This window comes from Mauremys mutica, chromosome 5 (assembly GCF_020497125.1).
Source record: "Mauremys mutica isolate MM-2020 ecotype Southern chromosome 5, ASM2049712v1, whole genome shotgun sequence".
Lineage (NCBI taxonomy): Eukaryota > Metazoa > Chordata > Testudines > Geoemydidae > Mauremys > Mauremys mutica.
Genome location: NC_059076.1, coordinates 21,570,760 through 21,585,214, shown reverse-complemented (window position 1 = coordinate 21,585,214; position 14,455 = coordinate 21,570,760). Strand labels below are relative to the sequence as shown.

At 42.8% G+C, this 14,455-nt stretch overlaps 1 protein-coding gene across 11 annotated transcripts in view; it reads left to right on the top strand.

Moving 5' to 3' along the window:
• TMEM150C (transmembrane protein 150C) overlaps positions 1-14,455 on the top strand; it is a 62,712-nt gene that overhangs the window by 12,465 nt on the left and 35,792 nt on the right. For 7 of the 11 annotated variants that reach the window (XM_045017674.1, XM_045017672.1, XM_045017675.1 and 4 more), the window contains one exon: positions 12,865-12,922. In XM_045017674.1, the coding sequence (XP_044873609.1) occupies positions 12,865-12,922 (58 nt within the window). Of the gene's footprint in view, positions 1-12,864; positions 12,923-13,103; positions 13,125-13,413; positions 13,484-14,455 lie in introns of those variants that run through there. The other 4 variants (XM_045017680.1, XM_045017679.1, XM_045017682.1 and 1 more) reach the window with 4 other exon arrangements.

Genomic DNA, 14,455 nt, shown 5'->3' with positions numbered 1-14,455 from the left:
CCTCTGTTGCTGCTATTCCAGCTTTGCCTTGCTGATTTTCGAGGCTCTTAGCTGGCTCTTCCGAGCATTGTTAAAAATATTATCTTAACAGCCTACCCGAAAGCCATTTGCATAGTGTTATCCACTCCCTAGCTGCTGAACTAATCCACCCTGATACTCAATCCCCCGGCTACAAAGGAAATTAGAGAGAGAAGTGAGAGTTGGAAAGGGAAGACAGTAGTCATGCGATAACAGATCAAATATAATCAATAGAAGAGAAATGTGACAGATGCACCAGTAGATGAATTAGAAAAACCTTTAAAAAAACAGGATGTGGTTTCAGCATGAAAGATGCAGGCTCTGACTTCTAGCACTTCTAGGCATTATTGAAGAGAACAGAGTCCCTTTTAACTCCTATTTTGTAACCAAAGAGCTTGATCCTGTCAACCTTTACACCAGCAGACAGCCTGGCTGACTCTAATAAGACAAATCACGTCAGGCAGTGTGTGAAGTTTCAGTTCGATAGGATGTTTGTTTAAATAGCTGGTGTAAGGAAAATCAATCAAGTTGTTTTCATATTTTAGTGGAGTTTATTTTCAGGTTCTCAGACCTGCAGTGTTGGGTTATAAAGTGTGATCTGAAAGTATGTTAGTTTACAAAGCCTTCACTGAAGGCTTTAAAAGTCCATAGCAGCATTTTTACTGGCTATGCAACTGTTTCGTTCTCCTGAAGCCTAAATTGGGGCTAAATTAGAGCTGTTAATATCTCCTTGAATGGTGCAGAAGTGGGGGGTGGGGAAAGCCATGTGAGGCGTACAGTACTGCACAAGCTTCCCAGCTGCTGGCGCAGAGAGAGAAGTCTAAACAGCTACGTTTGACACTTTCACTTATGATATGATTTTTGTTGGAACTGTGACTAGCTTTGCCTTTTGCAAACAGTGAACTATTTGTGAGATTCCCAGAAATAGGAAGTGGTATAGCATTTCTCTAAGTTCTCAACGCTGAGATCAGCACTTCATTATATAGTTAAGAAAAGATATGGCAAACAAATATATAGAAGAGAGGGGATGGTCTGCTATAGCCATTCCAGGGCTGGGAATTCAAAGTTTAAAGCTAGGGAATGGATAGTTTAGAGGGGAGTATGTGTATGTATGTAATAATGTTCCCCAGGTTTCAAGAGGAATTCTGGAAGGAGTTAGGACATGTTTTAGTAATTACTGTAAACTGCTGCTTCTCCAGTCTCTCTGATTCATTTCCGTTATTATTTCAGTATTTCCCAGTAGCAGGCTAATGGAGTCACATGGGCTCATTTCTTATAGCATTTTAAATTGTAAGATTTACATTTTAAAAAAAAAAGTCTAATGAAAAAGGGCTGCTCCAGAGCATAACTGTGTACAGAGATGTTGCAAATACAGTATATTCTTGTATCTCACCAGACTAAGGAAACAGAATATTGTGTGCCTTATGGCAGGGACATAAAGCAATATGAACAGATAACAGCAAGAACATGATCCTTCTCCAAATCGCATGGGAACTGTGCGTTAGCTCTGTTTCATACACAAAGTAGCAAACCACCAGTATTTGTGGATTCAAATGCATTAAAACCTGTTACAAATATGAAATAGCTAAAATAACCCCCATAGCACAGCATGTCAGAAGCCAGGTGTGCTCTCCAGTGTTAATAGCACAGGATTGTGCAGTGTTACCAGTTTCAGAAGCCGCTTGCATTATCCCTCACCCCATCCAGGAGACACTCATCTCCAGATCTCCCTAGCCAAGTTCACATCTACCAGCCTTTCTCAGGATGTGACCCTGCAAACCTTTATTCTCATAAATAATCCTGTACAGAAAAGTTTGCGGGACTGGACACTTAATTTCTCCCACTACACTAGCTCCATGCTGCTACCTACCTTTCTAATGGCCAGAGATCCCTTCTTAACATATGCTGCCCATGCCTAGTTTTAGCAGTCTATCTTCCTCAAATTCTTCTTCTCTTCATAATTTATTCTGTGGTCATAGGCTCCAGCTCTGCAAAAAGATTAAAGTCAATGGGATTCCATTTGGGTATAGAGTCCACATTGTAGGATCAAGTACTTGTTCTATAGTCTCTGAGCATCAAGACTAACTGTTGGCTATTTGGCAAATACCAATAGGAAAGGCGGTGTAGTTTAGTGGATAAAGCGCAGGACTGGGAATCCAAATCTTGGTTCTAATAAATGAATGATCTGGAAAAAGGGGTGAAAAGTGAGGTGGCAAAATTTGCAGATGATACAAAACTACTCAAGATAGTTAAGTCCCAGGCAGACTGCGAAGAGTTACAAAGGGATCTCGCAAAACTGGGTTATTGGGCAACAAAATGGCAGATGAATTTCAATGTTGATAAATGCAAAGTATTGTACATTGGAAAACATAATCCCAACTATACATAGGGTTCGCGTGGGGTGTTTGTCCATCCTGTATAGTTTTAGTCGCCTTCTTGAAAAATATTTCTAGCTGGGCATCAGGAGACTGAATCTATGTGGAAGGATGTCCCCTGCTCCTTTTTTCTCACCTGTTTGAGCTTCTGTTGTTTCCCTCCCTGCTTGATGACTCTGTTTACTGCTTAAATGCAAATTAAGCAGAGCACACATTCCTTTGTTTAGGACAGACCTGTTTGCAAACCTCAGTTTGGGCAGGGTTGTGTGGTTTGGAACGTGTGTTAATAACACAATACAGTGGAATTTTATAACTGAACATACAGTGTTGCCACACACATTTTACCAGGACAATAATGACCAGTAAATTGAGTTTTCAAATGGTACCTTTATAAGGTGTACTTTGTACCATAGGGTGTGAACACGGGTACATTCTCTCATAACAGGAGACAGCTAGATGGACCATTGGTCTGACCCAGTATGGCCGTTCTTATGATATCCTGCTCTGCTTCTGCTCATCTGTGTGATCTTGGACAAGGCACTTCAACTGTGATTGTATCCCCTCCAGCCTTTTGTCTGTTTAGACAGTAAATTCTTTGGGGTGGTCTGCCTCTTATGTTTGTGTCTGTATAGCACCGAGCATAGTGGAGCACTTATGTCAGTTGAGTCCTCTTGGTTCTGCTGTAATAATATTATAAAACAAGGTGCCTTGGCATGCTGTTTTTACAAATTAGGACCTCTCCCTATAGACAGGATCGTTATTATTCACATGAGTAAATACATCTAGGAATTGTGCCAATCTCTGTCCAGCATCCTGCAGGTCTGGGTCCCCAATGGGCTGAATGCCCTGAACTCCCAGCACCCTCAGTAGGAGCTGAAATATGCACCCAATGAATTCAGTGATGCAGGATCATCCTTTTAGGAGCTGAATGCACTGAAAATGTCAATGATTTCAAGAAATCACTGGTTTGGTTTTGTTTGAGACACTTAGCTCCAGATTCTCAAAGGTATTTAGGCATCTAACCTCCATGGAGTTTAATGGGATTTAGGCACCAAAATACCTTTGAGGATCTCAGGGTCTTAGTCTTAGGGCTTACTTTCAGAAGCGTGGAGAGCCCAAATGCCAAGTGGAGCCAATGGGAGTTGGGTTGCAGGGGTCACAGTTCTGACAATTAGGCCAAACATGTCTCTAACTGGGCAGGGCACCCCAGTTCTGATCTACCTACCAGTGAAAGCAAATGGCCACTATTGAAAACGGTGGCCTATCTTAGTGTTAAGTATTTGCAATCCTGTAATTTCTCACGGTTTTGTCTTGGATTTCATTATTACAGTGAAACACAATTTTACAAAGGAATGCTTTATAACAGAGAAACAAGGATTATGAAAATAATGGTTAGATGATGCATCTATTAAAATGCAGTCACAGAAAAATAACAGGTAGATGTTTTTTAAAGCACCGTCAAAACAGGGATATTTCTTTTTGCCAAGTAGCCTCTATACTCTTGCTATATTAGACAAAGGGAAAAAAACTGTAATAAGCGACAAAGATAAAAACAGAAGAGTGATGCTGTCTATATTGGGGACTAACAGAATGAACTAGTTACTAGAAAAGTCACGTGGTGTGGGTTTCCTTGACAACTGTTCCCATAGAACCTGATCTGAAAAGAAGGAATCATAAAAAGACCACTGAGATTAATACTTCTAGCTATATGAAGATTGGAAAAAATTGCATGAGACTTAGTCCAATAAAATTGCTAGCTAAGACTATTTTATAGTAGTTGGGTTGGGTTTGTTTTTCTTTAACAATGCCCCACCTTCCAGAAAACTATATCAGTAAAGAATTAGAAAAGCATATGCCAAATGACCTAATAAAATGTAATGTGTTTTGCTCATTTCTGAGATCTAATTGCCCCATGGAAATCAAGGTTTAAAATTTGTGACAAGTTTAAAAAAAAAAGTGTTGAACTGTAAACAGTCTTAATGTATTTGATCAACAGTCTGTTTTTGATAATAGCAAATGTGTTATGGAAGAGATAGGACACGCCCTAGGAAACTAATATAGAAGTTGAGTGGTCATCCAAATGCAACTGAACTCTCTGAGAGACGGTTGGCAACTGTTCTCATGTGAGATCTTTTCTCCTCATTTGCAGAGAGCGCATCTCTGGGGAAAGATTTAGATACGAAGGAAAAAAGCCTGTGTGAAAACAGGAGGAGGCTTACAGAAAAGACATTACAGCACAGCAAAATCTTACAAGTTTAGAAAAGAACTGTAAAAGAATAAGGATGGTCTTGTGATGAAAGCCCTGCATTAAGACTCAGGAAAGTTGGACTCAATTCCCAGCTCTGCCACAAACTTCCTCTGCGACCTTGGATGAGTTCCTTAGACCCAGATCCCCAAAGGCATTTAGGTGCCTAACTCCCATTGCATTCAGTAGGAGTTACACACCAATACCTTTCAAAATCTTATAGACTCACAGGCTTTAAGGTCAGAAGGGACCATCATGATCATTTAGTCTGACCTCCTGCAGATTGCAGAACCTTGCCCACCCACTCCTGTAGTAGGCCTTAATATCCCTGCAGTTTAGTTTGCCCGTCTATAAAATGGAATAATCTCACCTTTTTCACAGGGGAGTTATGAGGATAAATTAGTTAATGACTGAGCACCTCAGACTCTATGGCCCTAAGTGCCATAGAAAAGCCAATAAATAAGAGGGGAGGGTAGAAATCAGATGCAATTTTCTCTCTCCTTCACACGCACGATAGCGCAAGGCTCTTCACACACAGTACATAGAAGGCCTGCCCTGTATAGCGTACAATATAAAGGCCTGATCCAACATCCATTGAAGTCAAATGGAATCTTTCCACAAACTTCAGCAGGAGTTGCACTGGACCGTAAACGATAGGCTTTACTGGCAGCCATATGAGGATGTGTAACACACACCGGGATTTTATTATTTTAGAGTTGCTGGCTGGCCAATTTTTTTCCAGACTTGGCTGTGTTTTTCGAGAGGAGGGAGCCTGACATAAAAGTCAGGTGGTTAAAGCTATCTCTTAATAAATATATTCCACAGGAATGCAAGTAAAATTGACACAATGGCAAAGATGACCTGGAGAGGATTTAAAATAAAATAGGCATGTGCCCTTTCTGCTTTATCATGTATGCGGAAGGCCTACAAGCTTTCTTGTTTTATTTAGCTTGTCCTTTCCTTAGAAATATATCAAGGGACTGATCCTTTCCTGGCCTGCACCATGTACAGAAGTGGTTCTCAAACTTTTGTGACCCCTTTCACGTAGCAAGCCTCTGAGTGAGACTCCCCCCCCCACCTTATAAATTAAAAACACTTTTTTAAAAATATATTTAACACCATTATAAATGCTGGAGGCAAAGCGGGGTTTGGGGTGGAGGCTGACAGCTCACGACCCCCCATGTAAGAACCATGTGATGCCCTGAGGGGTCCCGACCCCCAATTTGAGAACCCCTGATGTACAGCCATTCACATCAGTGTAAAGTGAACATAAAACACTACCAAATCTGAATGGCTTCATTTTATACCTACTTTGCACTGCTGTAAAATAAGTGCACCAAGTGCAAGGAAAGGGGTAATCAGGCCCTCAGTCCTCTTTCCCTCTCTGCCTAGTTGGAGGACTTCGGCGGAGGGCCCAGACATATGGAATGCGTGTTCACTCGGTACTTAACTGAATGGGCTGATGTTAAATTTTAAACAAGAGAGCTTTTTTCCCAACTGTTCTTAGGCATTTGAATTAAATAAATGTTAATTAAAACAAACACAATTTTGAACCGCCTGAGTAAAAATCATTTGCCTGCAATTAATCAGGTTTCACATCCATGGTATCTATTTTATCATAAGCCTACTACTAATTCTCTAGTTATCTGTATAGTCTTTCGGGGGAGGGGAAGTGTGGAAAAGATCTAAATTTCTAATGTAAAAAACCAAGCAGAATAAAATGTATTTGGGTTTGTTTTTTGGGGGAGGGAAGGCAGACTTTTAGGCCTCTTACACATACCACAAAGAAGCACAAAAAACCCCCTATTTTCTGTTTCTTTAGCTTTTAAGGTTAAGAAATCAAGCACGCATGAGTCAGGATATGCAGAATTAAGGCTGAACTCTGCTCCCATGTTGATGTTTTTAAAATATGGTTAATTTGAAATTATGTATTTAATGAATTTACATGAGTTATAATCATACAATATGAAATTTCTTATACAGCTTCAGTCCTGATCCTGCTATGAGTTGTACCTACACAGAACTCATTGGCCCTTCCATATAACAAGTTGCAATAACATTTCACAAATTTGTGTTGGTTTTGCCAAACTGTGTGAGTTTAAAAGAAGACTTAAAAATAAAGTTCAGAGAAGAAATGTTTTGATTTGGACACTTCTGAAACAAAATGTTTTGATTTTTAAATTCAAAATGATTTTTCACTTCAAAATTTCCTCAATGTAATTTAAAAAAAAAATCAACATTTCATTTCGATTTCAATTATTTTAAAATGTATGTTTGTTGCAACAAAACCTTTTGTTTGACCCAAAACCAATTTTTCTGGACTCTTTGATTTGCTGGAAATTTTTAAAAAATTGTTTTTCAGTTGGGTCTGAAACAATGTAGGGTTTTTTTGGAGCTTCCAGCAAACCAAAATATCCATTATTTCTATAATTCTAATAATTAGCCACCTACTTCAATTTCTTTGTGTGGCAATAGTGAATCATTTTTCCACTCGTCACCATTTCGCTGAATTCCTCATGTACTTCCTTTTTTCTGGGATGACACTGGTCTTACATTTGCTGACTTTAGAACAGTGCTTCTCAAACTAGGGCCACCGCTTGTTCAGGGAAAGCCTCTGATGGGCCGTGCCCGCAGGTTTGGCCGATCGTGGCTCCCGCTGGCCGCGGTTTGCCGCTCCAGGCCAATGGGGGCTGCAGGAAGGGCGGCCAGCATGTCCCTCGGCCCGTGCCACTTCCTGCAGCTCCCATTGGCCTGGAGCGGCAAACCACGGCCAGTGGGAGCCGCGATAGGCCGAACCTGCGGACGCGGCAGGTAAACAAACCGTCCCGGCCCGCCAGGGGTTTTTACTGAACAAGTGGCAGCCCTAGTTTGAGAACCACTGCTTTAGAGTATCTTCTACACTAACGAACTGATTTTCTTGTAACTGAGATTGATCTGTATAGTACCTCTTTCCAAAAAATCAAGCCATGTCTGCCAGTGATGTTAGTGTCCCCAAATAAGTCATAGCTTGACAGAAAACCCTAGGTCAGGCAGCTGGTACCACAACTACTGGAATGTAGGCATCTCAGCAAGGCCGACTTGCTCTTAGCAACACAAACGTAAGCTTACAGTACTGGAAAACTTGCCACATGCACTTTATTTAAAACAGTTTAAACAAATTAAGCACACTATAATGCTGATGGACTATATTTGCAGTAAAGAAGTAGCGCTATAGAAAACAAATCTGATTTATTGACAGATTGATGTAAATAATATATTTTTTTTAATTTGTCAACGTTTATTGGAAATTACTTTGAAGAGGTATTGAAACAAGGATTTGTTTTTAATTAAAATCTATCTTTCTGGCTTTTTTGGCTGCAAAATCAGTAATAATGCCATCATTTGACAAATACAAAGTGATGTCTTGTTCGACTGCAAGAATAACAAGGCCAGGCAAGCGTTCCTGACTCACTGTAGAGCAGAGATCGTTTTTAATGAGCTTCAGTTTTGAGAAACTCCATTCTCCTGATGCTACTGTTACAGGAATTGTCAGTAGAATATGAGTGGCAATGTACACATTAAGATATACATCAACAAGTTTGCTGGTATGAATAAACTGTAAAAAAAAACAAATTCAGCTGAATTTGTATGTGGCAACATTGATGACAATGTACTCAATTCTTCATACGTTTCAAGTCCATTTAAATCAAAACTATCACCATGCTTCAAGAGGCTCTCTAGTGTTTTGCACTTTGTCATTAGCTGATCTTGTTTTCCTATTTTGATGAATTTAGTTATGTCCTACAGAAATCCAAACTGTCCATGGTGTGCTCGTAAGGTATCAAAACTTTCATCAACGGCAGATATTGTTTTATCCATCACAATGTTAAAAAATTCAACCTCAAATTTCTTTTCAGGATCTTCTATGGGCTCATCTGCTCCTTCATATTCCACTTGCCATTTTTATCTCAAAACTTTTGTCACATTCGGATATAGAAATTTTGGTTGCAGAGTGCCTCTGCAAACTCTCTTGCTGTAACCTGTGCTTGTTTGAAACCAGTTTCTTTGTATTTCACCAAAGTCCTGTGTGTTGTTTAGCGAGGTAAGTGTTGAATCAAGCTGCATCATTGGATTCTGCATTATTTTGCTTACATTTGAGATTTTAACAAGAATGTCATACCAGATGATGACAGATGTTAGAAACTGGAAGCTGGATATTTCAGGGGCTTCACTTTTAGCTTTTGGATCTCTGGCTTCATAAACTTCCTCAGATTGATATCTCAATGTTTTTACACTTTCTATTCTGCTTTCCCAGCATGTCTCGGATAGGGGCTTAACAATAATACCACTGACATGGGCTTTGAATATTTGCTATAGTTTAATAGAAGCTGAAAAGAGCAGGTAAATGCGTTGCAGCAAACCAAAAAAAGAAATAGCGTCTACAGAACACTTGCCCATATCAAAATCAAATTAAGGCTGTGGCGTGCACATGGAACAAAAAAAGCTCATGGATTTTCCACCAGCAATCTAGTTTTCACGCCAGAAATACGTCCTCTCGTATTGGCGCCATTATCGTAGCCTTGTCCTCTAATGTTCATTACGGACAATACCATTCATTTTAGTTCATCGTGGAGAGCTTGAAGAAGTCCAAAATCTGTAGTGTCCTCTACTTTAAAAAATGTGATAAATGATTCCTTAACTGGAATCTGTGCTGAATCACTAATGTCGACAAAGCTCACTACCAACATCATCTGTTCTCAATGACTTATGTCCGGAGTGCAATCTAGAATTACAGCAAAATATTTTGCCAAAGAAACCAATGAAACAATTTTGTCTCTCACTTTACCGCTCATTAGCATGATCAGTTCATTTTGAATTCTTGGTCCCGAATAGTGATCAAGTATTTCATTTTCAGTTATTCTTCGGAGATGTTCATTCATCACTGTGTCAAATTTTCCCAGCAGTTGTACAAGGCCCAAAAAATTTGCCATTTTTGGGCTGGTACAATTTGTCAATGCTTCCTCTAAAAGCAAGATTGTTTGTCAATAGATATTCAACAATAGATAATAGACGTTCAAGAATATGACACCAATGGTGCTTCTCTGATTCCAGCAATCTTTGATTTTTGGGAATCAAGAGTTGTCTGATTTTTTTAAACTTATAATCAGCTCATGCCATTTGTGCATACTTTCAATGTGGTGGTGTGCCTTTTCATGTTGCAGAAATGTCTGACTAAGATTTTGCCAATCATTAATACCCACGGTTGCTATGTTAAAATTGCAACTGTTGAAAATCTTGCATGGGAAACAAAATACAGTATCCTTGCATTTAGAGTACACAAGCCATCGTCTGTTAACAATTTCACCATTAAAGTCTCTTGTAGTAATTGTTTTCTGTGAATTTCCTACCTCTGTCTTTAGGATATTTGAGAACTTCTATTCTCACAGGGCCTTTCTCAAGTATAATGTTGAGTAATTTGTTGTTTAAAGATTGTGGCCATGCACCAATGTCATCTATATCCCATGCTAATCAGTTTCAACTGTTGTAATTTCTTGTTTTGTGTCTGCATCTGTTTCAAATGATCCATGTTTTGTTGAGTTTCTTGAACTTCATCTGCATAACATTTTTCTTTGGCAGTTACTTGATGAGCTTGAGCAACTTTGTTTTCATGACATACAAACTTAAGTACAGAACCCTTCGGTGCTTGTATAGCTAATTCTATTTCATCTTTTCATTTTCTTTTTTGTGACCCAGAAAGTTGTTTTCAATTTGACATAATTTATAAGGGTGGTTTTTTAAAAAGAAATAACTGTTTAAATTGTCAGATTATCAGAAATATTATTTTAAATAACTAACATAGGATAGCCGTGAGGCTGTGACTTTAAGCTAGTGTAGACACCCATCACAGGGCACTCCATCCTGACTGAGACACATTTTTACAGTCACTTTTTAGTTTTAAATGTGTAGTGGGTGTCAGTCTTAATGTCAGTTACAACTCTTTATCAACCTTATACTGTAAATAGATCAATGGCATTATCCAGTTTAATAAGTTGGGTTTCCAAGCAGCGGGAAAATAGGACCCTAGTTTTATTCCTAGGTAAAGCACAAAGCCACCATAATGAAGCCAGCACAGAATCATCTCCTCTAGATTAAGGTAGGACAGAAATGTTACAGAAGTCCTATCAACTAAAATTTAGTGCAGCATGGGCAGAGACAAGCTCATTTCTTTTTCCAACCCAATGTGCCCTTGTTACAGAAGGGCCCTCTCCAGGTTTTGTCACTCATCCTTTCTGATAAACAATATAAATTATGATGTTGAACTTCCATCATCAGTTCATTTTACATAGACAACTGAGTAATCAGCTGATAACTTTTGATCACTTGCAATCTTGACTGCATATGAACTGATTAACCTTACAATAATTTTTGCAGATGATATTCTTATTGCAATGCCAGGTTTGGCTAGCCATTGCAATGACTGTCAAATGGTGAAGAAAGACTTCTTAGAAGTAGGGTTGGGGTTTTTCCCTCCTACTCTAGAGCTGTGCATGAACCATCCAGGAAATCCCACAAAGTCTCCAAAACTTCAACATCAGCATCCTTTTTCACAGACTTTTTTCCTTCTTCACCAATATCTACTCTGCTCCTTGAAAACGCAGCTTATTAAACTGGATAATGCCATTGATCTATTTACAGCAGGGGCTCTCAACCTTTCCACACTACTGTACCCCTTTCAGGAGTCAGATTTGTCTTGTGTACCCCCAAGTTACCTGAGGGGGAATATTGAGGGATGGGGGAGGGGAAAGCAGCGGCTCCACTGAAGGTGGTCCCCAGCCGGCACCACTGACCCTAGTGTGTCAAGAGGGCACAGCCACTACCCCTGCCCATGGACCCCCAGGGAACCCCCCCCATTGCTGACACACACCATTGCTGACACCAGAGGGGGAGGGACGAGGGCAGCAGAGGATACTGAGCTACCCAGCCTGCCTCATGGCAGCGGAGAGCCACAGTTCCCTGCAGAGACTCCTGTACGCTCTCCCTCACGCAGAATGCGCTGTGCTGGCACGTTCAGCTCTGTGAATATGGCCCCCTACCACAGGAGACTGCAGCACACGCTGGGTGTGCGGGAGCCAACCTGCTCTTACCTCCTGTCCCAGTGGTGCCCCAAATTTTCAGGTGCCCTATGCAATCGTGTATGCCTAAGGACAGCCCTGCATCTTAGGAACCTCCTGCTGACACAACTGGCAGCTAGGTACGTAAAGCTTCAAGTCCATTAGTGAGAGGACCGGTTGCTTCTGCTAGAAGCTTAAGGCGGGGCTGTTTTAAAAGGAGCTGCCGGAAACATCCTATTGGCTGCAAGCTGTCTGTGTTTCTGTTTGAACCTGGGTGAATATATTTTAGGTTGGGATTAAACTGTGAAGGTTTTCCCCAAGTTTAGGTAGTTACCATGCTGGCCTGCCACAGGATCACAATATCTGGTGAACAAATATGGTGGAACCCACACAAAGAATAATCAACGCCTCCCCAAAGGGCTTTCCTCTTCCAGGGGTATAGACATTAAGGTGTAATTGTTGTGCAGGTAGGGCTACACGTGCTAACTTTAATCTAGCAAGTGTGGGCAATGGTAGAAGTGAAGATGTGGTGTCATGCACACTGGCGCTAACTAGACGCCTCAGCAAATACCCCAGGGTTCCTCACAGAGCTGTACCCACTGAGGCTAGCTCACACTGATGCCTGTGTTGCCATGTCTTCACTGCTATTGTTACCTGTGCTAGCCAGACTAAAGCTAGCACAGGTATGCCTACCGGTGCTACGATTACACCTTAATTTGTAGTGTAGCATTTCCATTCCAAAATGCTCTACCCAAGTGAAATCCAGCCTACTCTGAGGGGGAAGGGGGCAACCACGTATAGCTGTAATTTTATAGTGCATGTTATAGCTTTCTATAGATCTAGTGTGTTTCCAGTCTAAACGATTATCTTTAGGTGAAAGGAACACAAAGAGCAATAACCAAGTCTCCTCCACAAGAGAGAAGAACATTCTTCCTCCTCTGGAACAGCTGACCTGAATGTAAAAGGGCAGTTAAACACCAGGGCCTTGTAGACTTTTAAAAGCACTGCACACCCAGAAAACAGAACCATAAATTACACAACAGCGTTGAGGGAAATTTTATCTCAAGATAGTGTGGGCAATTCCCTACGCATACAAAAGTACCGACTGCTTTTCTTTTCTTTTCTTTTTAATTAGCTGAAGAAAACAAGGCCTTTCTCTCAACCGCCTGCCATATCTCTTTGGCTGGCTGCAGGTAAGGTACTAACTTTTGAAAATTTCTTTTGACCAACTCCAAAATTTCAGGGACTGTTTTTGGACGGAAGGGGCCAGCCCCTGCTGCGCCGCGGCTGTTCTGCAGCCCTCAGTCAGAGGGCTCAGGAGTGGGCTGAGAGCAGGGCAGAGAGGCCAACCCTGGGAGTGGGAGCTGGGGGGGTGCCCTGGTGTCCTTCCTGCAGGTACGGTGGGAAGACCTGGGTGTTTGACCTGCTCTCTCTGCCCCGGGCACACAAGCCTTATGTAAAGGAGGGAAGCCGATGAGTGTAGTTAACACCCCTGTGTCACTAAAAAGCACCGCGCAGGCCAAACCTGCCGCTGCTTGCAAAGCCCCCCCCCGCACTTCAAATCGCGGGGCGGCAGGCGGGCTCCGGCTCGGCGGGGGGAGGAGGCCGCTCCCTTCGTCTGGGGGGCCGCGGAGGCAGAGGCAACCCCCGCCCCTTCCTGACAGAAACCCGCCCCCTGCTGCCCGGCCTCGCCCGCCGCTGCCACAGCCGCCTGCTGCAGGTGCTGGCGCCCGCCCGCCCGGAGCTGGCAGCAGGTAGGTGACTGGCTGCAGCGCCGCGGGCTCTGCAGGGCGGCTGTGCCCGGGGAGGGGCGCCCGGCTGCCGGGCTGGTGGCGCGCGGGCCGCCTCTCTGGTCTCCCCGGGGCTTAGAAGCAGCCGCAGCCTCCCGCCGCCCTGCCCTGCCCTTCCCTTCCCGCTGCTATTGTCTCGTGCCGCTTCCCCTCCGCCAGCCCCTGCTGGGATCTCGGGGTGTCCCGTCTCCCCCGCCCCGCCTCTGTCCTTCCTCGTGTGCAGCCCCCGCGCGCCCCGCTGCCGCAGCGCCTGGCCCGCCAGCAGCCATCTCCCCGCCCCGAGCCCTCGTCCCGCTTCGCGCCGCGGGTTGGGGGCTGCCCGGGGCGGGGCGGGTCTCATGGCTGGGGAGGGGGGGCTGCGAAGGAGGTGGGTGTCTAGGGTGGGAACAGGGACATCTCCTTCCCCCCCCTGCTTCTGGCAGACCTGCTGCCACAGCAGACATTGCAAGGCGACAGGCTGCTAGGATTTCAACCAGGGGCTTTCTCCTCCCCTCATCTAGCCCCTGGGTTTTACACTGAAAAATGGGGGTTGTGTCAAATTGTTACTCACCAGGACATTGGCAAATGCATGGAGAATGTAGCTTGTTCTGTCCCCACATTGTTAGGGGGATAGGTCTTGGGGGATCAGTTGGTAACAGCCCACCCTCATCCCTTGCATCCCCATCTTTTTAAAAAGGTTAAATGGGAAATATTGCCACACTAGAGTGCCTGTCGACTCAGAGTCTTCCTTGCCCACCGGCTGGTTAAGCCCAGGGATCCTCATTAAACTGGGAGGGGAAACCATGGGGATGTAGATTTTTATCACAGTAACATCTGAAGACTCTTAGTTTCCTTGTGCTGTGCAAACACACACAGTCCAAAAGCTTACAATGAAAACAAGGACAAGATGCAAGAGGGGGAGGTGGCAGGGTGATTTGGCACACAAGTCTGCATGTG